Source organism: Dreissena polymorpha, chromosome 13 (genome assembly GCF_020536995.1).
Source record: "Dreissena polymorpha isolate Duluth1 chromosome 13, UMN_Dpol_1.0, whole genome shotgun sequence".
Classification (NCBI taxonomy): domain Eukaryota; kingdom Metazoa; phylum Mollusca; class Bivalvia; order Myida; family Dreissenidae; genus Dreissena; species Dreissena polymorpha.
This window is the reverse complement of record NC_068367.1, coordinates 36,258,628-36,286,216: the sequence shown is the minus strand read 5'-3', so window position 1 is coordinate 36,286,216 and position 27,589 is coordinate 36,258,628. Positions and strand designations below refer to the sequence as shown.

Below are 27,589 nucleotides of genomic sequence, written 5' to 3'. Positions count from 1 at the left end.
AAAAAATAGCCGACAACGATCGATTTAGCGTTAAATTTCCCGTGTACCTTTTAGTATCTTTACCGTACCCGGGGTACATGTAAGTACACTTAAGAGTACCCGGAGTACATGCAAAGACCAATCGAGCGTCAATGACCAATCGAGCCTCATTGGCCGCCATTCAGTGGTTTTTTTGGATAACCAATATTTTTTGCGAATACCCGTTAAATTCGATATGCTTTAGCTCTAAATTATTTATTTTTTTAAATCAAAGGTGACAGGGGGAGGTCCACCTATACACATATGTACTCTTGGTGAGGCTGATGGACCTGTAAATAAACTTCAAACTAAACACATTTGGATACATGCGTAAGGTTCAAAGTAAACTTCCCTATGGCATTGTAACATTGAGTGCGAAAAACAGTTATCAAGAAATAAATTACCAGTTCACGTTACCGAACGCAATAAACCGTCCGATTATAGTAGCACGTAACCCATTTGTCAAATATGGCGACGCCCAGTAAACAGCGAAAATTTTCAAAGGGAAAACAAGGATCTAGCCCGAGTTCAACAAAAAAGAAAGTCCCCATTGTTACAAAGGTAAAATATCAAAGGCAATGTTTGTAATTTTAAATTGATTTTTAATGCTGTTTGTTAAAATTATGTGTTGATGGATCATATTTATTTTTCATATTATTTCGCGATCGCAACTCCGCCTTAAAATACAATGATTTTTCGCACAGGGCCAGTCAAAAAAAATCAGTGTTAATAAGATTTTACAATTTCAACCCATCAAATAAGGTGTTCCAAAATCTGTGCAATGCGGGATTACAAACCGGCAAATGGCGACTTTTGACGTTTATAATTATTTGTGTGTGAAAACAAGTTGATTTCTTGTCTTATATTCGGAGACCGAGCAAGTTATTGACGTGGACAGTGTTCTTTGGATGTGTTTTATAAGGAGCTACAGACAATTTATCGGGGAATTGCTTATTACGTGCCTAACAGGACTCGTCCAGTGTAAACATAAGTGGTCAGGCTTCTATCAATCTCTCGGTTAATGTGCTGTGCCACTCTGGGACATTGTCACACAATTGTGAACTATGTACACTTGTGAAGGGTAGAACAATTGTTAAAATCAGGATAAAAACATTTTGCTCCAAGGTTATTTGTATAGCACCCCCATCCTAGTCTTGAAGACATCTATGGACGGGGAAGTAACCACCTGTTTTGGGAGACCATTCCAGAGGCGTATTCTAGTTGGGAAAAAGGAAAACTTGTAGGCATTGACGGTGGTAAATGGCACTATGCAGCGGTTTGCATGGCCTCTTGCAGGGGTATAGATAACAAGCGTACTTGCGTTATTACGCATTTAAAATAACCAAAAACGTAATTAAATTAAAAATAAAGCATACAAAAATGCAAATACAAATTTAATAACGTAGTTCCCGTAAAAAACCTTGCGTCACGAAACGCAATTCTTACGAACACCGGGCATATGTTTAAGACTGGTTATTTTCCGTACAAAAATGTACCACATAGTTTATATGCTGTCCTATGAAGAAAAGAAGGCAGTCTTTCCAGCGATTATCAATCTTTGGGGTAGTATTGTAATTATTCATAGACCCGTCCGATTTCTACTTTCATTTTCAAGGTATTCAACTCAAAATGACTCGAAAAACGAGGTGCATCGCTTTGAACAGCCATAACTTCATCAATTGTGTAGCGATTTTCAAGAAATCGGTCTTATTCAACGCAAAAATGAATAACTTTGATCAGAAATTCAGTAATTGTTTGTTATGTACAGGTACCTTTTTGAATTCCATTTGTATAAATAATATAGGAACCTTAGTAGATTTTTTTTTATGTTATATATGTCATTCCCTAAATTACCCAATTGAGTTAAAAAACCGGGGGTGAAAAACCCAATTAAGCTCAAAATTAGGGGGTGAATTTTTTTTCTAAAACTATTGAATTTACAAAAACCCTAGCCTCTGGTGTGCACTCCTGCTGGTATAAGTACACTTCCAGGGCCAAAGAACCAACTTTGGGGAAAGGGCCACAGTATTTTTTTTTCGGGGAAAAAAAGACACAATTTTCTGGCTTTGGGGAATGAAAAATACTGAGGTAGATTGGAAATTTAGAGAAAAATGCATGATTTTAAAGAAATTTCTAAAGGGGAAGAGAGCCTTTTTGGTTAAGGGGAAGAAAAAGAGGCTGCTTGCAAAGAAGGGTTTTTTGGCTCTGACTTCTGGCATTGATGTCCACTAAGTTGTTAAAGACCCTGTACATCATGACAACTTTGGCTGTTTGGTGTCTGGATTCAAGCAGTGATTTTTTTACCTGCGAGTCCTGCGTCCTGGACTCACAAAAACCTCTGGGGATGCAAAGTTTCGAATTATGTGAGTCCCAAAAATGCATTGAAATTTCTCAAAAAATTATATTGTTTAAGATTTGGACTCATTCTTTCAATTCGGGGACTCATATATTTACAAGTTATCGAGTCCCAGGACTCAGATGAGGTAATTTGTAAAAATATCACTGTTCAAGTGTTGTCCAACCGAGCTTGTTCATCATTGCAGTAACACTGCTGGTGTATTGGTAGTCGCCCGTGCAGAAGCGAGCATTTCTTCGTTGGTCCTGCTCCAATTTGTTGATGTTGGATCGGATTTTTCGGATCCCAAACGGATGCCGCACACTCAAGCTGGGGTCTTACAAGAGATGTGTATGCTTTTGCCTTGATGTCAGTAGGACAGGTTGCCAGATTTCTACGGAGGAAGGCTGATGTTGAGTTGGCCTTTTTAGCGGTGATGTCTATGTGACTGTTAAACGTAAGCTTACTGTCTATGGTCACACCAAGGTATTTTGCTTTATCGGTTTGTTATAGTGTTTGGCCATGGATGTTGTATGAGCCACGTGTAATATTCCGCTTGTTGGTAATGCAGATCATTTTGCTCTTGTCCGGATGAAAGTTCATTAACCACTCCTGCTCCCACAATTGCAACTGGTCGAGGTCATCTTGAAGTGCCTTGGTGTCATCTGCCGATCTGATGGTCCTGTATACATGTAGTAGACAGTCATCGGCGAAGAGGCATGCAGTTGATGAGACACTACCTGGGAGGTCATTTATGTAGACCAGGAACAGGAGAGGCCTCAGAACGGTACCCTGAGAGACTCCAGATGTAACCCGGGCTGGTTCAGATACCTTTTCGTCAAGTACAACTTGCTGCTGTCTGTCCGAGAGGAAGCTGTTTATCCACCCCAGAGTCCTGCCGTGTACACCATAGTGGTGTAACTTTGTTGAAAGACGTCGGTGGGGCACCTTGTCGAACGCCTTGGAAAAATCGAGAAGTATCCCGTCGATCTGTTGTTTGTTACTTAACCCTGCGGCAAGAGCCTGTACTGTGTTGATGATTCGGAGAGAAGCTTGTTTTCGTCCAAGAACTTTATCAAGTGGCTGTGAACAATGTGTTCCATGGTCTTACAGCAGATAGAGGTAATCGACATAGGACGGTAGTTGAAAGCTTTGGTCTTTGATCCTTTTTAGCTCGACTTTTGGAAGAAAAATGATCCATCATCCAAGCTTTAGTGAAGGATGATGGGCATTATTTAAGTAAAGCCGGAGGCTAAGCATGTATCGTCGCCACATTACAAGGTGATCCGCATTTTAAACCACGCGCTGAAAACGTCACGTGAGCAGTCCATCCAACCGGAAGACAGCCCGTTTTTACCATTCTTTAAAAAAGGTTTTGTTGCTAAGTAAAATAGAAATAAATGGGCCTGAAAACAGAATGGTTATTATATAATTAATCCGTACACTACAATAAACAGCTCGTCCCTTCTTGCTTACACTAAATATCATTGCCAAGGGTGGGAGTATACATGCTTAGCCTCCGGCTTTACTCAAATAATGCCCATCATCCTTCACTAAAGCTTGGATGATGGATCATTATTTTCCGTAAAGCCTCCGGTTTTCGCATGTATACTGAGCATCTTTAAATATAGCAACAAAACATAACATAAAAAGATGATAATATCAGAATACTTTTATCCAATAATTCAATACTGACAGAATCAAACATATAAACATAGTAACATGTAACAATCATCACCACGTACATACATGTAACTAAAATCACCACAATTCTACTTTAAGTATGCCCATGCATATATTATTACACTTCAAACAACAAACCATTAACCTGGTTATACTATCACTTAATATGAAAAATAGCGTTATTAAATGACATATTTTTATCCACTACTGTTCTATAATAAAATTTATAAAGTTTCTTGTCAGACTTCCAATCTGCAATTCTCAGAATAGTAGCTAAAGAACATCTTTTATTGTAAGCTGCAGAAGTGCAAGCGGATCTAAACGAATGGGCCTTGAACACTCCAGTGTCTATACCAGATAACTGTAAAACATCCTTTAACCATCTAGCTACTGTACTAGTGGTTACTGGCTTAAAAGTTACATAAGAAACTAACAAATTATTTGACTGTCGCAGTGACTTCATAAACTTCACATAAAACAACACAGTATGCATTACACACAAGCTCTCATCCTGAAAATGTTCCAGAACTAATTGAAAACTATTTTGTTTCCCTGTAGTTTTAAGATGACTAGGGAAAACAAAATACACTTTATTGTTCATAACTTTCATATAATCCAAATTCAAAGCAACTAAAGTTTGCGCCCTAGGAGCGCAAGCCAGAGCTATTAAAGCAGTGACCTTAAAAGTCAACATTTTAATTGACAATTTCTATAAAGGATACAATTTAGTCAAAAACTTTCAACAACATCCACATCCCAAGTACACTGATACCTAGGTAATGCTGGACAAATATTAAAAATACCTTTCATAAATTTTGAAATGAGAAAGATCTTAAAACAACAATTGTTACCAAAAAATGGCAAATGTTTGTAACAACCAAAAAATGGCAAATGTTTGTAACAACATAGACTTGTGGGTATTCAACACAGAATAGGATTTCCTATCCTTATGCAAATTAAACAAATAAAAAACAACTACACTTTCAGTTGTTTGAAAGGGATTGCATGCCCTTGAACTACACCATAGATACCACTTGTTCCATGCCAAGCTATACTGTTTTCTGGTTCCTGCCCTCCAGGCTGACAAGATAACGTCCGCAGCTCCTTGCGAAACTCCTCCACACGCCAATGACGTCCTGATAAGGTGACCACGACCATCTTTAATGACCGGCTGAGTGGATGAAGCATGTTGTTGTCGGGCAGAACCAATAAATTCCGGTGCCTCGGTAGCCTGAATTGCAAAGAGATAATATTAGATAGTACCAGAGGATACCAGGACTGACTTTTCCAGTCAGGACAAACCAAAATTGCTTGATCCACATCATCTGAAATAATCTTGTTTACAACTTTACTAATCAGATTGAATGGTGGAAATATGTATGGCTTTAATCCATTCCATGACATAGAGAAAGCATCACAGCAAAAAGCTCCAGGCTCTGGAAACCATGAAACAAAGGTATCCAATTGTTTATTCAGTCTAGAAGCAAACAGATCTATATCAGGCTGAAAATAATGTTTACAGATTCTAGCAAAAATATCAGCCTTCAGCATTCACTCTGTTGAATCTGAAAAATTTCTTGAATAATAATCTGCTTGAATATTTGTTTTACCCGGAATATGAATGGCAGAAATAAATATATCACTTTGTAAACACCACTGCCAGATCTGACTCGCTAAACAATCCATAGACAAGGAATTCATTCCACCCATTTCTGAGATATAAGATGCAGACGACACATTATCTGTTTGAATTTGTATATGAATATCCTTGTGTTCATTAAATAAGGATTGTAAAGAATAAAAAATAGCCAATAATTCCAAATAATAAATAGAATTTTCCCTTTCACTTCCGGTCCACCTTCCATTTGCATGACTACCATTTTCATTAACGTAACAACCCCATCCATCTAAAGATGCATCGGTAGCTAAATGAAAAGAAATATCTGTTTGTCGAATTCTCATACCATTCTTTTTAACAGCATTTTCAACCCACCATCTTAATTCATGCTTTCTATCTGTACTCAACTCCAAAACATTATCAAAACAATTATTAAGTCCCAGCCCTTTCAACTTGTCCCTTTCCAAATTTCTATAGTGTAAAGGTGCTTCCAACACAGCAAAGAACGCATTTACAATGAGACCAATGAAAGATGCCACTTTACGAAATGTAACATGTGTTTGCTGCAGTAAAGATTCAGAATCGTTAATAATTCTCTGAATTTTCTCATCTGTTAAAAACACCATGAATAAACACGAGTCAATAACAAACCCAAAGAATACAATTCTCTGAGCTGGAACAAGCAGAGACTTTTTGAAGTTAATAGTAAATCCAAGAGACTTAAGAGCAGTTAATATATCATTGGAATTATTTAAACAAACCTCTTTTTTCTGATGCATATTTATGGAATCATCTATGTAATACGAACACCTGATTCCTCTAAATCTAAACCATGCGTAAATAGGACGCAATATTTTTGTAAACAACTTAGGTGCTGGGGATAAGCCGAATGGCAAGCACACAAAGTGGTACTGTTCGCTGTTAAACCTAAACTTCAGAAATTTCTGATCATCCTCATGAATGGGAACAGAAAAATATGCATCCTGCAAATCAATACTTGTGAAAAAGTCATTTCTTTGAATAATATCCAAAACGGTCTTAAATGTTTCTTGCTTAAAATGCTCATATATAATAAACTGATTTAGATATTTCAAGTTTATCACTGGCCTCAATTTCCCATTTGTTTTTGGCACAATAAAGATATTAGAAATAAACTGATTTTCCTCATCATCAGAAGGTACTATAGCCCCTTTTTTAATCAATCTGTTTACTTCATCTCTAACTATTTGAAATTGATCTTCACTGAACGGAATTTCCTTAGGAATAATTCTGAACTGGTTGCATAAGAAACTCAATTTTATAACCAGAAATGGCTTGCAATATCCAAGCATCTTGAGTGTACTGTTTCCTTAAATGAGCATTATCTTTCAATCTACCCACAGTCACTGTACCTACCATTAGTTTTTTGACTGGTGTTCCATTGTTACTGTTGCACTGGGTGCAGACAACCTGCCTCATCGAGCAGCGCCACCAAAGGGTCTAGCTGCAGGTCTAAATGAACCCCTTTGAGGATAAGGGGCATACCTCATCGGCTGACCAAAATCATAACCAGCAGAAAAACCACCACGGTTAAAACCCCTACCACGGGAACCATTGAAGGGCCTTGGGACATAACCTCTGCCTCTCTGTGAGTGTCTCAAATCCTTTCCTAATGAGACGCCATTATCACAATTTTTTATTTCTTTTCCAATATTGTCCCCAAACAACATTGACGACACAGGCGCATTAAAATTACACAAATTTGAATATCTTTCATTAATGTTTGGCCTGATAAGATATCTTCGCCTGAGCGATAAATTGTACTGGACCTGACCCATAATAGTCATTATGTCTGAGATGAGGGTTCTAGCCTCTGAATTACTAGAAATTTGGGGTTTAAGCAACTCGGCAAACTTTATCATTGGTACAATGCCAACTGCTGCAAGATTTTGAATGTCCACCATTTCTCTATACTGTGACCTTGCACGCTTGTCAAGAACCTTCCATATCTCATTATTCACCAAGGGAGCACCAAGGTATGTACAGTTCTCGGGAATTCTATATTTCCCAATAATAGCATCCGTGTCACATTGTACAGTACATGCTGTATCAACCAAATTAGCTAGTGATTGAGAAACAGCAGAACCTTTCTCCGGAGCTTTCAGTTTTGGTAAATCCCAAATTTTATCACTGGGAGTATTATCACTCTTCCCATCAAACAACACAGCAGAAAAATCTGCGCCAACAGCTTGATTGTTATTAACAGCTTGATTGTTATGATAATCTGGACACAGTCCTTCATCATATTCAGAATCAGAGTCACTGCAATCAACTTGCACATGCACATTTGGTAAAGAATTCAAACTGTCCCCATACTGGGTTATTTCATCATTTTCTGTGACTTCGTCAACAGTATTCAGGCCTTAAACCTTTCTCAAATAAGAAATTTCCTCTTGGGATAATGTAGAAAAATCTACGGTGTTACTGTAAGTATTCGTTTTCGAACTTTTCTTAGAGCAAGACTTACTGTTATCAACAGTTTTATTTTGTTTCTTTTTTAAATGTTTGTTTTTGTCAGTACCCTTCGTACTGACCACTTCCTTTTTTGGAATTACCACCGACTTTACAGTCAGTTTAGACACTGACTTAGTGGTTTGTAACCCACATTCATCCGAATCAAAACCAGAAAACTCGTCAACTTCGGACGAATTACAAATAGAAAGTTTGTCACTCATAGTTAATATTGAAGACAAATATGGATAAAATATAGTGCTAGGACAGCGTCCTTAGCAAGGCAGTAGAAAATAAAATTACAAATCGTAACAGTTAATATGGAAATACACAACATTTCACAAATACCTTCTGAAACAACCACCTCGCACCACGCTAAAACGAAGGATGGTAAAAACGGGTTGTCTTCCGGTTGGATAGACTGCTCACGTGACGTTTTCAGCGCGTGGTTTAAAATGCGGATCACCTTGTTTCGTCGCGACGATATGCTCAGTATACATGCGAAAGCCGGAGGCTTTACGAAAAGTAATGAGAGCTATACTACTCGCCCCGGCGTCGGCGTTGCCGCTGTTTAAAGTTTTTTATAAAGTCAAATAACTTTAAAACTACATTGTATCAAAGATAATTAACTTAAACTTGGACTACTTCTTTATCGCAACATGACAATTGTGTATGTCAAGTTGCATAACTCTGTCAGCATTATTTTTAGAGTAATGCCCCTTTTTAACCAGGTTTTCTGAAGGAAAAAACTGGTTATTAGATTGGCGAATGTCGGCGGGCGGGCGGGCTGGTGGGTGGGCGAAACAAGCTTGTCCGGAACATGACTTTGTCATTCATTGTGAGATTTTAAAATCATTTGGCACATTTGTTCACCATCATAAGAGGTGTGTTGCGCGAAAGAATTTTGTCGATATCTCCAAGGTCAAGGTCACACTTTGAGTTCAAAGGTCAAAAATGGCCATAAATGAGCTTGTCCAAGCCATAACTATGTCATTCATTGTGAGATTTTAAAATTATTTGGCACATTTGTTCACCATCATTAGACGATGTGTCGCTCGAAAGAATTACGTCAATATCTCCATGGTCAAGGTCACACTTTGAGTTCAAAGGTCAAAAATCGCCATAAATGAGCTTGTCTGGGCCATAACTATGTCATTCATTGTGATATTTTAAAATCATTTGGCATATTTGTTCACCATCATGGGACGGTGTGTCGCACGAAAGAATTACGTCAATATCTTCAAGGTCAAGGTCGCCACGACTAAAAATAGGTTTATTTTGAAACAAAGGGGTTAATTATTAACAATCAGTTCAGTTTGAGTTGTCTTCCTTTATCAGACTTTTTTTCACATTGAAACCCTGGTTTTGTGACAATTTTGTCCCTTGTTATACTTAAAAAATTGAAAATTTGGTTAAGTTTTGTGTTTAGGTCTATTTTATTCCTAAAGTATCAAAGCTATTGCTTTCATACTTGCAACACTTACTAACTATCATAAGGGGACTGTGCAGGCAAAGTTATGTAACTCTGACTGGCATTTTGACAGAATTATGGCCCCTTTTATACTTAGAAAATTTGGTTAAGTTTTGTATTTTGGTTCATTTTAGTCCAAAAGTATCATAGCTCATTGCTTTCAGATTTGGAACACTCGTTAACTATCATAAGGGTACTGTAAAGGACAAGTTGCATAACTCTGGTTGGCATTTTGACAGAATTATGGCCCTTTTTTGACTAAATACATGTAACTTTGAATATTTTGTTAAATTTTGTGTTTAGATGCACTTTACTTCTGAAGTATCAAGGGTATAGCTTTCAAACTTCAAATACTTTCTTACTATTATGAGGGCACTGTACCTGGCAAGGTGAATTTGACCTTGATCTTTGAATGACATTGAACCTCAAGGTCAAATAAGTAAATTTTGCTTAAATTGCCATAACTTCTTTATTTAGGATCAGATTTGATTAATACTTTGACAAAACAATACTTACCCACAATAGACTCCACCCAAACCATCCCCCACGCCCCCCCCCCCCCCAGAATCCCCCCCCCCCTAAAAAATATATTTTTTCCCCCTTTTTTCTTATTTTTGAAATATCATCTAATAAATGACCACACCCCCACATTATTCCCCTTATCCACACCCCCCCCCCCCCTCACACACTCAAAGATTTTTTTTTTAAACACGGTAAACAACACAAATATTGTTTTACTGGATGTCGGTCTATCTGTCGGTAGACCATTTCGTTACCGATCAATAACTCGTCAACGGATTAACTGTTTGGCTTGAAACTTCACATGTGCATTGGCCTTGGATAGTAGATGACCCTTATTGATATTGGAGTCACTAGGTCAAAGGTTAAGGTCACTATCACACTAAGTGTGAAAATCGTTAACGATCAATAACTCTTTCATGAATAGACCGATTGGCTTGATACTTCACATGTGCATTTGCCTTAGACAGTAGATGACCCCAATAGAAATTGGGGTTACTAGGTCAAAGGTCAAGGTCACTATCACACTAAGTGTGAAAATCGTTTCCGATCAATAAATCGTCAACCAATTGACAGATTAGCTTGATACTTCACATGTGTATTGGCCTTGGAAAGTAGATGACCCCTTCAAGTTCAAGGTCACTGTCACAATAAGTGAGAAAATTGTTTCCGATCAATAACTCATTAATGAATTGACCGATTGGCTTGATACTTCACATGCAAATTGGCCTTGGACAGTAGATGACCCCTATTGAAATTGGAGTCACTAGGTCTGGAGGGGCATACATGTATGTCTCTGATCTCGGAACACTTGTTATTTTATTTTTGAAAGACTGTCCAACGATCCCACCCAAGCTATTGCTATCAAACTTGAAATATAATCTTATTAGTTTGTTTTTTGTCTTTACATATGTTCAATAGATTGTGGAAAATGTACCTGAACTCAGAATCGTCTATTATGTACCACTTTTTTAAAACATAAGCGCGATCAATATGTTTCAATTATGGTCCTTTTCCAGTTAGAATATGACTATATTACCTTGACCTTATTGAATATGATTAATTTCCCAATGATAGCTTACGTTATACTGTCAAGCACTTGAAAAGTCAAGCGCGCTGTCTTCTGACAGCTCTTGTATGAAAAGTGGAGTGACATTGGCATATTTCCAATCAGTAGGGAATTGGCACTGGTCATGAGACGCTTGAAAGATGAGGTTTAGTGCTGGGGCTATGACCGATGACATTTCCTTCAGAAATCTAGATGATATCTGGTCTGGTGCTTATGCTTTGTGTGGGTTGATGGCTTCTAGTAGCTTCCTCACACCTTTGAATTGGATCATCAGTGGAGGTGCCTCCACTGGGATATCCTTTCTGAGGTCTGGAAGGTTCTCGCAGTCTTCCTTCGTGAACACTGAGGAGAATTCGTCGTTTAGGATTTCCGCTTTGGCACTAGCATCAGAATAGGTGGACCCATCTTTCTTCAGGGGGGCAACGCCTGAACTGTCACTTTTCATGCTTTTGACATACGAGTAAAGCTTCTTGTTGTTGCCTCCAGGTTCACTTATCATGTCTCTAACATAATCATTTCTGGAATTTCTACAAGCTTTCTGGTTTTTTTTCTGGATCTGTCTGTAAATATTCCAATCTGTGTGATCTTTAGATTTTCTGGCTTCGATACGCCCGCGTATTTCTTCGAGCTAGTTTTCTAATATTTCTGTTGCACCATGGTTGGTTGAATCTTGAAGATGTAAGCTTAGATGGTACATGCAATTAAGGCTTAGCTAAATCGACCAAATTTTGGACAATTTCTCGTGTTTGAGGCCTTGTGGACGATTTAATACTGCGTCGAATGGAATGACACAGGTACCGTTTTAGAGATAATTAATTTTGCTGTAAATCTGTGCAGAGTTTTTGGTGATAAACATATGAATTGTGTAGCAGTGCCTTGGAATTCATGTCCAGTAGTTGGATTGCGTTGGTGCCCTTTTTCGTACATATACTGATTTTTTTTGTGTTTTTGTTTACTGGCCCCTGTGATTTTTCGCAATTTCATGATGTAATAACCACATTTCACAGACCCCAAACATTCAAAATCGGTAATATTAATTCATTTTGTTACACATTTTAAATACAAGTGTTTCTGGATAAAATATGTGCTGAACATGTTGAAGCCCCAGACCCAGTCCATTTAAAATTATAAAGTGTATTTGAAAAGAACATTAGTTGAATTGAAAGTAGATGACATTAGTTTGGGCAAAAGCTATTTGATTTACAAGAAATGTTATTATGTTTAGGTCACACTACACTAAATCATTGTGTATCCCTCTGTGGTTAAAAGTACCGGGTCTCGGGTCTTCAGGGCCTATTTTTATAGAAAATCACTAATTAGCCGTATTATATGTTATTGATTGCATTACTTGAAGTGGGAAAATATATTATTAATATAATGTATGTGTTTTAAACGAATTTTCAAGCAAAACATGATTTTTATGCTCCCCAAAATAAAATTTTGGCGGAGCATATAATAAGTTGCCAGTTTGTCCTTCCTTCCTTCCTAACTTCTTTCCGTCACACTTTTGTTACCGTTTCTCATAGCGCCTTCAATACTTTACCGATCTCTTTCATATTTGGCATGTAGGTACCTTGCATGGACCTCTACCTTTTGATGAGGTTTGAGGTCACTGGGTTCAAGGTCAAGGTCATCGATGCTAATAATAGTTTTTCCGTCACGCTTTTGTTACAGTTTCTCATAGGGCCTTCACTACTTTAACGATCTCTTTCATATTTGGCATGTAGGTACCTTGCATGGACCTCTACCTTGTGATGAGGTTTGAGGTCACTGGGTTCAAGGTCAAGGTCACCAAGGCTTATAATAGATTTTTTTAGGTGGTTATTAACACATAGATTGACAAAGCGCATCATCGGGGAGCATCCATCGTTTCCAACGATACTTGTTGATGTAAAAAGTTATTAAATGGTACAGAAACCCGACTATTGCTTCTCAGTGCACAACTGATCTTGTTTTAAGAAACCCTTAACACATTTTACACATCCCTTATGTGTATTGCATGCAAACAATTATAGTCTAAATGAGCTGTTAATCTCGTTGTACATGTATATGATTTGCAAGCAACTTTAGCACTTCTTGCCTACAGAATTCAAGTACAGAAAACGCAAGCCAAAATGGCTTATCATGTGTGACTGTCATTCTCAAATGCGTGCCTGGGGTACTTCTAGTTGTCAGATATATTTAGTATTTGCAAAATGTTTTAAAAAATATATTAATAGTCATGTAGATGAGTTCTATCCATTTGAGTTTACTTAAAGGGACCGTCACACCACGAATGACGAAAAAAGAAAAGTTCTAAAAAATTAAATACCGTATTTTTTGTTAATGATTAGTTAATATTACTTGAAAAAAGTTGTTAAGTTTTCATATTTTCATATATTCGGTAATAAAATTTTACTGGTTACATGTATTTTGTGTACCAGGTAACTACCAGTTAACTATAAATAACACAAGTAGATTAATCATCATCGTCAAGTGGTAAACCCAGGAATGCAAATTGTACATGCGTAGTGAATTGTATATATTTTATATATAAAAAGATCAATCTACTTGCGTTATTTATAGTGTGTATATTGTTATGTCACCTATTTTTGCGATGTACTTTCGATTTCACATCGCGAATTTTATTACCGAATATACTGAGAATATGAACTTTTTTCAAGTAATGTAATATACCATTCGTGATATTTTAATCAATATAAACTAATAATTGTAAAAAAAATACGGTCTTTTAGAACTTTTTTTTCGTCATTTGTGGTTGACAGTCCTTTTAAAGATAACATTACACTATATCATTTTGCATTCCTCTGTGGGCCATTCGTAAGTAGTGCCTATTTCTAAGCTGTTCCTCTGGATTAAAAGCACTTAAGCAATCAGACCCATTTTTTGTGGTTATTTTCAGTATCTTATCTGCAACATTTTGATGCATTACATTGGGGACCACGTTGAAAGATGAATGTTGGGGTGTTTATTTGAAGTACGATGCTTTTTTCGAAATCTCACTGCTGAAATTCAGTTTTCCGAGGGTGCCTGCCTTTGGGCAAATTTTACTTCCCAGGATTAGTTGCAAGTTGGTATCTTTTTGATTGAAATTTTTAGAATGGGACAACTCAGTCTTAACCCTTTGCATGCTGGGTAATTTGTCATCTGCTAAAATGTCGTCTGCTGAATTTCTAAAATTAGCATTTTCTTCGATTTTTTTCAAAGAATACTATCAGAATAGCAAACAGTTTGGATCCAGATGAGACGCCACGTTCTGTGGCGTCTCATCTGGATCCAAACTGTTTGCACAGGCCTTCAAAAATCGGTTCCCGCACTGAAAGGGTTAAAAATGATACAGGTCTTGCAAAATTTGAGTATGGGAAATTCCGAATGGCATGAAAAATGCTTTGAACACATGCCTTTTCATGGCCATTTTGGGAAAATGCAATAATTATGAGATTGGGGTTTTCTTTTTCTTTGCACTGATTTGGAAAAAATCATTCAATGTAACTATATTATAATTCAAATTATAAAAACAAAATAATATTAATTATCGGCACTATTGATGCTCTTTCTGCAAAGTTTTAATAAACAAATAATTGTATAATAAAAAAAAAAACAATATGTGTAAAATCTGTGAACATTTTTTGTCTCAAATTTGAGTGTACATGTATTATAAAACATGGTGTGGGGTAGCCTAAAAGGGGGTTCTGGCCTGTTAAGCATATTCCCATATATGAATTTAGAGTAACAAAAATGATAATGTCAATGAAAATATTAAAATGTTCAGTTGTTCTTAAGAGTCATACATGCCATACGTCCTGGATTGTCGGGGATTGTCCCTGAAATGAAGAACGTGTCCCGCAGTCCCGGAAATCTGTCAAATGTCCCGGATTTTACAATATCCAAATGTACATGTACCTTATCTTAGGCTTAACTGAACCTCGAATCTGTTTTCTCACTAATCCTCAGCGTCTCCATGGCAATGCCTACTCAAATAGGTGACTACGCTACGTGTCAAAATCGATCAATTAACAGGGGTCTTCTTATCATATCAATTGTCCCAAGTTCCCAGTCAAATCGAAAAGGCGGCATATACTGATTATATGGCAGTTTGTTGACGCACACTATGAATGAGCGACAACACTCGTAAGCAGTCATAGTAACCTGTACCTGCAGTAAGATCATGCAGATGACGAATGACGTAATTTTCATACTCGTTGTGATTTTATTGCAGTTTGTTGAAATAATTACGCACAACTGTAAATGTTTCGTTCGATTTTCAAATGAGCATTATTCAATTTGTAATCCAAAACACGCTTCCGAATTTTAATGCTTACGCGACATTAACAAATACTAGCGTCAAATAAACAGTGCTTTATCCTTTGTCTCAATAAAAAGCGCGCGAAAATTATGCAGACATGTTGAACGTCGCATGGAAAGTGTGGGTGTATTTTGTGTTGAATAAAAACATGAACATCACGTCAGGCGATTTACGTGTGTTCAGTAGGAAAAAAACGCTACGATCGGACGTTATTTCATCATATCTTTAAATAGTAACAGATGCGCTACGAAGTTTTTATGCTGCCATGGATATGCCCACGTGTTTCATGCAGATGATGTGACATGTACACAAAAGCAATTTGGTGCTCTTTTCTAACACAAAAAACACGTGGCTTATATCTAGTAACGGAAGTAGTAATGTTTAATTTGAGGTTAATAGATTAAGTGTATTTCGGATAGGCTTTTGAACTTAGCAATTAACAATATGAAAAAAAATGCATACCCAAAATGCATATATATGTCAATATATATCGCTATATGTATACATGTCCCGGAAAATCGGCAAAAGTCCCGGAAAATTGAGCTCAATGTCCCGGAATTGGTCTGAAAATTTATGGCATGTATGTAAGAGTACATGTATTCATTTGATATTTATGCATTAAATGTATTTTTATTCACAGAAAGATTTTCATATATATAAAAAACTCATAGAAGAAATATCAAAAAAGCGATTTATTTGTTCATACAGCAATTTTTTTCCTTCTTTGCAAAGTACCTGAAAAAAGCACTTTCCCAATTGCGAAAAAGTACATATTTCCCAATTTCTGTCCACCAAATTCAAATTGAAGGTTTCAAACAGAATTATTTATTTTTTTTATAAATAAAATGCAACATATACTATATTATAGTTAGTTTCGCTATGCAGTTCTATGGCTTAAACCTAAGTAAATATAATATTGATGACTTGACAACACTTAGTTATCAATTTGAAAGTATTTGTGAGCAAAAAATCAAATACAACAATTAACCAATCTAAAGACTTCACAATCCAAATTTTCCCAAATTCTGGCATTTTTTTCCCAATACGGCTGGTTCAAGTACTTTCCCAATTGGGCAGCAAAAATTGCTGGTTCATATTAGTGCTGCAATAATATACCGGTATATCGGTATATATCGCAATACGCAATCCGCATATTGTATTGCGATACGATTTTCATCATACCGGTATGAAAATTCTACAAAAATTCATTTACATTTTGTCCAGAAAAGTCATCTGAAATAATGATATCAATTTAAACCAAAACAAATCGGGGTTTAGTAAAATAAATTGTTACGTAAAAATAGCATTCTAAAAAGTCTATTTTACGGAGTATCGTTGTTACATGGGAGTCAGCAAGAATAGTTGAACTGTAAACTGAGCAATAAATATGCTTTACCAGTTTGAATGAAATTATGACTTGGTAATTGTTGTACTTGCAGCATATTTATAATCAATTAATGTTAATGTCCCAGAGATTTATTGTATACACTATACAGTACACAATGAATTGCACAGCATGTTTAATGGGAATATCCAATGGACAAAATGACAATACTAATATTTCATAACAAAATGTTTTGTAAAGCCAGAAAACGAGTTAATTGTGTTTATACAGCATTTTGTAAAAAAGGCTAGAATTGCCAATAGGATATAACTAGAACCTAAGACATACAATACAAAAGTTATGTTCATGTAGTTAAGTTGGATTTGGTGATTAGCTGGCGAGTTATAAGTCTGGTACAAGTTAACAATATACAAATGTACTGCAATACAGGTTTTTGAACTGACAATATATTGCAATACGTTTTTTGGCGTATTGTTGCAGCACTAGTTCATATTCTCTCATTTTTGTCATATCTGCTGATAGCAGTCATTTACGGTATTAAGTCATTCCCAAATGGTGCTGTGATTCTTTTGTGGTTTTGGGAATAGGACCAGCTGTCCCAAATTATCAATTATGCAGAGTAGGCAACTGCCTATTGTCCCGGAACTGTTTGGAGCCTATAGTGAGATTACAGAATATATGTAATAAGTAATATGTAATACGTAAATATACAGACTACAGTGATGGTTATCTTAAATTCTTAATCCTATCATGATGTGAATATGTTGTTTTTGCGTTTAGGGTATTATAAAGACATTTCGTAACTATAAAAAAAACATTTTATATTTTGCCGGCCTTGGCACTGCAGGTTGGCTCATTAAAACAAGTGAAATGGACTGGGCACTGGCATCCTAGTAGGCACTAAATTAGGGGCCTGGGGTGGGCCCCAAAAATTGCACTGCCTATGGGCCTCACCGGTGTTTAGTCTGGCACTGGGGACTAGTACACTTGAAATTAAAATTTCATGTTAAGTCATCACATTGTGAAAAATAGAGCTGTTAAAGCATGGATGCAGAATGAGCACTAGTCAAGGCGTACACAATCTAAAGTCAATTGCCCAGGTGGCTAATGAAGTTGGAACAGGATTTTACCAATGCTTATAATTAACCTGGGCCGGGTTTCACCTAACAATTCTTAGCCTTAAGTTTAAGAATAAAAAAAAATGTAAATAACAAATTTATAAATTGCTTTAATTTTGACTTGGTATTAACCACCTCTATCAACAACATTCTTCATGTAAAACATTTGTTAATGATATATTCAACAGTGGAAGCCTGTATATATTCAAATGCAAGACGTAATTTTGGTTCTAAGTCTACATGTATTCTTTATTCTAAAGTCTAAGAATTGGTTGGTTAATACAGGCTCTTATAATTCTGCAGGCCTTTCCACAGACAATCTATCAGGCACAGTGACTGGAAAGAAAAAACTGAAAAACTTGCAATTCTACTTTATAAAAAACTCACTGCTTGTTGGCTTTCTTTTATTATCTTTATATTTTTTCTGTTTACTTCCTCAATGTCACATACACTACATTTCCATTACACATCGCAATTAGCTGACTTTGTTGCTTCATACTAGATTAACTTAGCCAAACACTTTGCCTTAATTGGGTTTTATTATCTTTTATTTATACTGTACATATTCAGTTATTGATATCCTACTGTCTTGTGTGACAACTTGGCAAAATGATCAGTTACACATGTAGTTGATGTTTGCCTGTACCCATAGAAGTAAAAATGTTGACCTATTCTGAATCTCTAGAGTCATACACAGGTAACTGTTCAATTGTTTGTACAGAAAGTATAGTATGATTAACAAATTATTTATTTTACAATAACAACCATTTTTTAAATTGGTCTGTATAAAGTCTATTAAAAACATTATTTATGAAGTAATTTTAATTTTCTTTTGCAGAGTGCATAAAGGAAAATTTATAACAACATGTTCAATAATTCTTTTACAAGGAAAAATTGCTCTGACTAGTTCCAATATGAGTTCTAAATTTAAGCTGAAAACTTATTGGTTAATTGTATTTATTATATTTCAGAGTGAAGGAACTGTCATCAACATTGACCAGGACTCTATATCCAGCATTTATGATGAGGAGTCCAGGGATAGCCCTACGGCTACACAGAAAACACAAGTCTTCAAGCAGCCAAACTTTGTGGTAAGTCCAGGGACAGCCCTACGGCTGCACAGAAAACACAAGTCTTCAAACAGCCAAACTTTGTGGTAAGTCCAGGGACAGCCCTACCACTACACAGAAAACACACAAGTCTTCAAACAGCCAAACTTTGTGGTAAGTCCAGGGACAGCCCTACGGCTACACAGAAAACACAAGTCTTCAAGCAGCCAAACTTTGTGGTAAGTCCAGGGACAGCCCTACCACTACACAGAAAACACAGGTCTTGAAGCAGCCAAACTTTGTGGTAAGTCCAGGGACAGTCCTAACGCTTCACAGAAAACACAAGTCTTCAAGCAGCCAAACTTTGTGGTAAGTCCAGGGACAGCCCTACCACTACACAGAAAACACAAGTCTTCAAGCAGCCAAACTTTGTGGTAAGTCCAGGGACAGCCCTACCACTACACAGAAAACACACAAGTCTTCAAACAGCCAAACTTTGTGGTAAGTCCAGGGACAGCCCTAGGGCTACACAGAAAACACAAGTCTTCAAGCAGCCAAACTTTGTGGTAAGTCCAGGGACAGCCCTACCGCTACACAGAAAACACAGGTCTTGAAGCAGCCAAACTTTGTGGTAAGTCCAGGGACAGTCCTACCGCTACACAGAAAACACAAGTCTTCAAGCAGCCAAACTTTGTGATAAGTCCAGGGACAGCCCTAACCCCTAAACAGAAAACACAAGTCTTCAAACAGCAAAACTTTGTGGTAAGTCCAGGGACAGCCCCACCTCTACACAGAAATCACAGGTCTTCAAGCAGCCAAACTTTGTGGTACATGTAATATGCTTTATGGATATATGATCAAATCCATCCTTCTGGTAATTTTTAGCTCGGCTGTTTTCAGAGAAAACCCGAGGTATTGTCATAGCCAGCTCGTCGTGTCGTCCACGTCGTGCTAAAACCTTTACATTTTGTCAAGGTTTTGAACATTGGCTCTAAAATCATTGTGCTTCAACCTACAACTTTGAAACTTCGTATGTAGCTGCACCTTGATTAGTTCTACATGCCACACCCATTTTTGGGTCACTAGGTCAAAGGTCAAGGTCACTGTGACCTCTAAAAAAAATAAAAAATCTGACAAGCTTTCATTTATTCAAAACTGCACCCGATGCCGAGCGTGGCACCCGTTATATGGTACTCTTGTTATGCCCCCCGATCAAATGATCGGGGGTATATCGTTTTGGGCCTGTCTGTCATTAATTGTATGTGTGTGTCACTGTGTGTGTGTGTGTCCCAAAACTTTAACCAAAACATGAACATTGGTCATAACTTTTGCAATATTGAAGATAGAAAATTAATATTTGGCATGCATGTGTATCTCATGGAGCTGCACATTTTGAGTGGTAAAAGGTCAAGGTCATCCTTCAAGGTAAAAGGTCATATATATGGCTTCAAAGCGGCGCATTAGGGGGCATTGTGTTTCTGACAAACACATCTCTTGTTAATATTTGACAACACTGGTTGAACACTTGCTCTAATTATGTATTGGTATTTGATTGCATTTAAAACACATTTAGTTGTATTTTTGATATGGTACAACCGTTTGTATAATCTCTTAAAAATAATAATAAAATAATTACGCACAAAATTGCAGACACAATGTATGTGTTTGTCATGGTCCCCCAGTAAGGGTGGCATATAGCAGTCGCACTGTCTGTCTGGCCAGCATATCGTTTTTTGGAGTTTTTTAAGAACGCTTTCATATATTTAACTGATTTATAGCTCGGCTGTTTTCGGAGAAAACCCTAGGTATTGTCATAGCCAGCTCGTCGTCCGGTGTCTGCTGTCCGCGTCGTGCTAAAACGTTAAAATTGGCTCTAATATCAAAGTGCTTCCACCTACAACTTTAAAACTTAATGTGTAGCTGCACCTTGATGAGTTCTACACACCACACCCATTTTTGGGTCACTAGGTCAAAGGTCAAGGTCACTGTTACCTCTAATATAAAACTTTAACATAGGCTCTCAAATTTCTTCCTTTTCTTCTGACAAGCTTTCATTTATTCAAAACTGCATCCACAACCGAGTGTTGGCACCCGCTATGCGCTGCTCTTGTTGGTATGTGAGTCTATAGGTAGTATATGGCCTACAGAATGAAGTGTGAGTTTCGTTCCCGTCCATTGATGTTTGGCGAAATTATGCGCCCTGGACTTCATTAAAATAGCTGCGGTGTGGCTTCAAAGTGCAGTAGGGGGCATTGTGTTTCACAAACGCAGGTCTTGTTTTTTTACGCAAAGTACCCATCAAAGGCACTTTCCCAATCAGGAAAAAATGGCATAATTCCTAATATTCATTTGAAAACTTCCCAAAAGGAAAAATGGTTGCATGAATGTTGTTCATAAAGCTCAATATCTGTAAATGAACAAATTAAATGAGTGCTGAAACAGAAGATTTCATAAAAAGGCATGTAAAAGTATATTTCAATGGGTTTTTATACGCCCGTTTTTAAAAACGGGACGTATTATAGTTTCACCCTTGGCGGGCGGCGTCCACAGCAGTGTCCGCTCTCTAATTCAAATAGTTTTCATCCGATCTTCACCAAACTTGTTCAGAAGTTGTGTCTAGACAATATCTAGGTCAAGTTCGAATATGGGTCATGCCGGGTCAAAAACTAGGTCACGGGGTCACTTAATGCATTTCAAAGATTAAGCATGGTGTCCGCTCTCTAATTGAAGTAGTTTTCATCTGATCATTCACCTAATTTGGTCAGAAGTTGTGTCTATATGATATGTAGGTCAAGTTCAAATATGGGTCATGACGTGTCAAAAACTAGGTCACGAGGTCACTTAGTGCATTTCAAGCATTTAGCATGGTGTCCGCTCTCTAATTGAAGAAGTTTTCATCTGATCATTCACCTAATTTGGTCAGAAGTTGTGTCTAGATGATATGTAGGTCTAGTTCAAATATGGGTCATGCCGGGTCAAAAACGAGGTCACACGGTCACATAGTGCATTTCAAGCATTTAGCATGGTGTCCGCTCTCTAATTGAAGTAGTTTTTATCTGATCTGCACCAAATTTAGTCAGATGTTACATCTAAATGATATCTAGGTCAAGTTCAAATATGGGTCATGCCGGGTAAATAACTAGGTCTCGAGGTCACTTAGTGCATTTCAAGCATTGAGCATGGTGTCTAAAACCTTCGAACGGGCGTATCTTGTTACAGTTTGGCACTCTTGTTGCAGTTAAGTTACAGTACCAAGCAGTACTGGAGCAGTCCAGGTACATGTGTACTTTTCTTACTTGGGCAGAAACAACGCTTCATTGTTGTTGTTTTTCAGCACTCCAGCATTGGCACATCGGCAAATAAGAAGGCTCGTGCCTGGAAGAACCTGAAACAGATTATAACTGCAGAGCGGGCTTTACCCTGGGGCCCGGATGATACAACATGTGAGTGCTCGTTCGTTTAATAACTTTCTTTTGAAAGTTTCTGTGTAAGCCTGATTTTTCAGGGTATTTCAAATATGACCGCTTTTTGTCGAATGTTTCCGTAGAAGCCTGGTATTTCATGCTGGTTTGATTTCTTTTAAGCAAAAGATTTTAGTATCAGATGTGTATTTAAAATATTGATGAAGGAATTGTCAACAGAAATGCAGTGATTGGGTCAGTTAATTGTTCATGCATGCTTACTTTGGAATATTATTACTAAAAAGAAAGTAAATGTTACGAACCGTCCTGTATGAAATTAAGATCTAATAAAGATTTGAGAATTTACCAATAGCTTATGTTCATCCCTGATTTTAGTTACAAAAAAAATTCACAAATGCTTGTTACTTTAGAACTTTAATGCTCCCAAAAGGGGGAAGTGGAAGTCGCTGCTCTGTTGGTCGGAATTCTAATTTTGATGGACCGGAGATTGCCTTTCTTTTTATGTCCCCCACTATAGTAGTAGTGGGGGGACATATTGTTTTTGCCCTGTCTGTTGGTTGGTTGGTCTGTTTGCGCCAACTTTAACATTTTGCAATAACTTTTGTTATATTGAATATAGCAACTTGATATTTGGCATGCATGTGTATCTCATGGAGCTGCACATTTTGAGTGGTGAAAGGTCAAGGTCATCCTTCAAGGTCAGAGGTCAAATATATGTGGCCCAAATCGCTTATTTTATGAATACTTTTGCAATATTGAAGATAGCAACTTGATGTTTGGCATGCATGTATATCTCATGGAGCTGCACATTTTGAGCGGTGAAAAGTCAAGGTCAGCCTTCAAGGTCAAAGGTCAAATATATGTGGCCCAAATCGCTTATTTTATGAATACTTTTGCAATATTGAAGATAGCAACTTGATATTTGGCATGCATGTGTATCTCATGGAGCTGCACATTTTGAGTGGTGAAAGGTCAAGGTCATCCTTAAAGGTCAAATATATGGGTCAAAATTGCTCATGTAATGTCACTTCTGCAATATTGGAGCTAGCAATTTTATATTTGAAATGCATGTGTATCTCATGGAGCTGCACATTTTGAGTGGTAAAGGGTCAAGGTCATCCTTCAAGGTCAAACGTCATATAGGGGGACATTGTGTTTCACAAACACATCTTGTTCTTTCTTGTTGTCGGTTTGTAACAGGAAATCTCAGACAGGAGATCTGAATTGATATGCAGCATTCCTATTGGGTGCAAATGCACATCTTTCTCAATTTTCTTTTCATCCATTGTCTTTTTAGGAAGGTTTGCTTTGATATGAAGCATCCCTATAGGGTGGACATGCCCATCCTTGTCAGGTCACTCTGGTCCGATAATTTTCAGAGAGTTATTGCCCTTAGATTTTAAAAATGTCATTTTCAACTAGACTTTTTTGGTCTCGTGAATTAACGAACTTAATTTGATGAAAGTCTTTTTTACATGTGTTTTTCTGTTTGGGTTGACATGCGCATATTTTCAGCTTGTTTCGATCCATTTATTTTAAGGGAGTTATTGCCATTTGAATAATAATTCCTTTCCGTATTATCTCTGAATCCGAATTTTATGATGCTTCATATTTGGCATCCCTTTTTGGTGGTCATGCATACAATTTTAGGTTGTCCCACACCAGAGGTATTTTCGAGTTCTTCTGAAAAATGACATTTTATTTCAGAATTTTACATTTCTTTGTCAGATAACAGGAACAGTGTGCATACAGGGTGGACTTGTGCACATTTTCATGTTCTTTCCCTTCAGTATGTTTTCTTGAATGTATTGTCCCTTGCGTAATAATTTGTTTCGACACATTTACCCATACATTTAGGTATCATTGAGGAGCATCTAACTGTATTCATTTAAATGTGCTTGAAATTTGACATTCAGAAATCAAATACATTTTGTTTAATCATAAAATATAAGAGAGTATTCTGAGTAATTATATCATCAAGGAGTTGTCAATGACCCGTTTCGTATGGCATTGCAGATGGAATGATCGATGCACCACCATCATTCAAACCGGCCGTGAAATATTCTGATATATCTGGATTAGCAGTGAGTATTGTTAAGCAGTTGTTGAATATTTCATAATAGTTGTTCTGGTTTAGATTTGGCAGAAGAAGTTTTCAAACTAACATTTTTTATGCCCCCAGATCGAAAGATCAGGGGCATATTGTTTTTGGCCTGTCTGTCTGTCATTCATTCATTGTGTGTCCCAAAACTTTAACCTTGGTTAAAGTTTTGCGATAACTTTTGAAATATTGAACATAGCAACTTGATATTTGGCATGCATGTGTATCTCATGGAGCTGCACATTTTGAGTGGTGAAAGGTCAAGGTCATCCTTCAAGGTCAAAGGTCAAAAAATTTAATTTAAAGCGGCACATTAGGGGGCATTGTGTTTCTGACAAACACATCTCTTGTTATAATGAGTGATAAATTCAATTTGTGAAACTTAATGATGGTTTGTTGCCACAGTTGCGTTAGTAAACTGTTATTGAATAAAGATTCCTGAAAATGATATAATATTTACTGAAGATAGGCATACTTACTGAGGTGAAGAATATTAGTTTAAACCTATTTATTGTAGCTGGATTGCATTGAAAATACTTACTAGTAACTACTTATTTGAAACGCTGTCTAGTCCGTTTCCTGGGCCTAGAACCAGTACTTGGCGTCTTTGGGGGAGATCTAAAGAATGCTCCCACAGTGGGGATCGAACCTGTGACCTTCTGGTCGCTAGGCAGACACCATATCCATTACACTACAACGACGTTGAAGAATATTTATACTAAATATATCGTTGTTTGCCGATCAATTTCTCAACCAATGAAATTTATTTATGTGTAGGTCATACAATTCTAAATAATATTTCTGGTTTTGATTTAAGTCAAATTAGAATTGAGTATTGCAAAGATTTCAAATGATAGCGCATGGTGAAAATGAATATGAGGCACAGTATGTTAAAACGGGGCTTAATGAATGTCCACACTGAGGCTAATCAGGGACAACACTTTTTGACAGCCATGGATTTGTGTTTAGAAGAGACCTTCTAGAAATAAAAAATTCATAAAAGCGGTATGTTTTGTCCCTGATTAGCCTGTGTGATCTGCACATGCTAATCTGCGACTTCACTATACGCACATGATATAAGCACCGTTTTCGCACAATGCGACACATATATACTTAAAAAAAAACTTCCTGCTGTCAACCATGCTGAATCTTGCTTTACTTATAGGCTGCTTACACAGATCCTCAAACAAAACTCCGCTACGCCAACACAGATGAGTTTTCTCGGATCAGGATGATGCCTGGTGACCTCATCACGGGATGTCTTGCGTTAAGGAAAGCGAACTCTGTGGTTTGAAGTAGTGTTTGAGTAATTAGCACTATGTGGTAAAATGAAGAAAACACTGTGGTTTGAAGTAGTGTTTGAGTAATTAGCACTATGTGGTAAAATGAAGAAAACACTGTGGTTTGAAGTAGTGTTTGAGTAATTAGCACTATGTGGTAAAATGAAGAAAACACTGTGGTTTGAAGTACATTGTAGTGTTTGAGTAATTAGCACTATGTGGTAAAATGAAGAAAACACTGTGGTTTGAAGAAGTGTCTGAGTAATTAGCACTATGTGGTAAAATGAAGAAAACATTGTGGTTTGAAGAAGTGTCTGAGTAATTAGAACTACATGGTTAAATGAAGAAAACACTGTGGTTTGAACAACTGTCCAATTCCTAAGTACTACATGGTTAAATGAAGAAAAGCAAACACTGTGGTTTGAAGTAGTAACTGAGTAATTAGCACTATGTGGTAAAATGAAGAAAACACTGGTTTGAATTAGTAACAGAGTACTTAGTACTTAATGGTAATATGAAGAAAAGCAAACACTGTGGTTTGAAGAAGAATCGTAGTCCTCAGTACAAAATGGTAAAAAAAGAAAGTTATAGGCCAGCTTCAAAGTTCTTGGTATTACTTTAGCAGCAGATTTGTTGTTACGAAGAAGTGATCTCACAGATGTACTGATTGTGCAGGGATTCAAAGTTCTCGGAATTGACTTTGACAGTGGACTTTTTCCTACAAGAAAGTGATCTCAAAGCATTACAGCCTATGCATGGCCTGTGAGGGATTTCAGAAGATTTTGGAAATTAGGAGTCTTGTGATCCTTAATTTGAAAATGTGAAGGGTCAAGGGAAAATGTGAAGGGTCAAGGGAAAATGTGAAGGTTCAAGGGAAATATTCCATGGTCAGAATGATGAAATAACACAATTCTTTACTGAATTAATACTTTATGCTTCATATATTTTAATTATATTAAGGTTAATATCTTAATAACTTTACAAGTGTTTAAAGATATATTACTTTCCGGTGATTTGAAGAATTAGGATCTTAGAAAGCAAGTGCATTCAAATGATGAATGTCGGCCTATTTTCTCAAGTCAACAATTGAAAAATTGCAATTTGTCGGTATTAAAAAGCAAGATTTGACATATTCTGCCAAAGTTAACAATGGATACAAATTTCCTTTTTTGAATGAGCAAAAATATTTGGCTACACTTTCTTCATTATAAATCCCATAAAAAGCAAGTTATGAATAATTCTTCCAAACAGACGAAAATTTGGCTTAAAACTAATTTGAGTTTTGGGAATTCATGCGCATTGGGAAGGTCATACAAATAAATGTATTTGGTTGAAAACAAGCAAAAAATAATTTGGTTTAGGAAGTTAACGAAGTGCTAGTTGGTTAAACACCAGTTGTTGTGGTAAGATCTTTTACCATGAGCATTAGAGATACAGTTAGTAAATGTAAGGGAAACAATCTAACATGAGTTGAACAGTAAACGAAAATGGAATTAATATCCACAAGTTATATTATGTTACTTGTTGTACCAAAACTAGTTTAGGTAAGAAACTTAATTCTTGAAAAAAAATCTTATGTATTAGATCACAACAAGGTTCTTATTCATACTGAGTTGTATAAAACTATGTAATTTGATCCAAAAAATAGGAGTTTGTACACATTTAAAAATCATGTTTTTGCATCGTTGATTAATGTAAAACATTGTTATATATGTCTGTATTTGCTTGTCAAACTTTCATGAGAAAATAAAACACACAAAATTGA

At 36.7% G+C, this 27,589-nt stretch overlaps 1 protein-coding gene across 1 annotated transcript; it reads left to right on the top strand.

Moving 5' to 3' along the window:
• The first annotated feature begins 471 nt into the window (after window positions 1-471).
• Window positions 472-27,589, top strand: LOC127854883 (INO80 complex subunit C-like). The gene is made up of 5 exons (XM_052389990.1): window positions 472-579; window positions 18,944-19,063; window positions 22,356-22,464; window positions 24,460-24,527; window positions 25,710-27,589. The coding sequence occupies exons 1-5, from the start codon at window positions 487-489 to the stop codon at window positions 25,836-25,838; spliced, it is 519 nt and encodes a 172-aa protein (XP_052245950.1). The 5' UTR covers window positions 472-486; the 3' UTR covers window positions 25,839-27,589.

Coding starts and splice junctions, on each gene's coding strand:
- LOC127854883 (XM_052389990.1), top strand. CDS start 487: ATGGCGACGCCCAGTAAACAGCGAAAATTTTCAAAGGGAAAACAAGGA. Junction 19,064..22,355: donor TCAAGCAGCCAAACTTTGTG/GTAAGTCCAGGG, acceptor GTTGTTTTTCAG/CACTCCAGCATTGGCACATC. Junction 22,465..24,459: donor GGGCCCGGATGATACAACAT/GTGAGTGCTCGT, acceptor ATGGCATTGCAG/ATGGAATGATCGATGCACCA.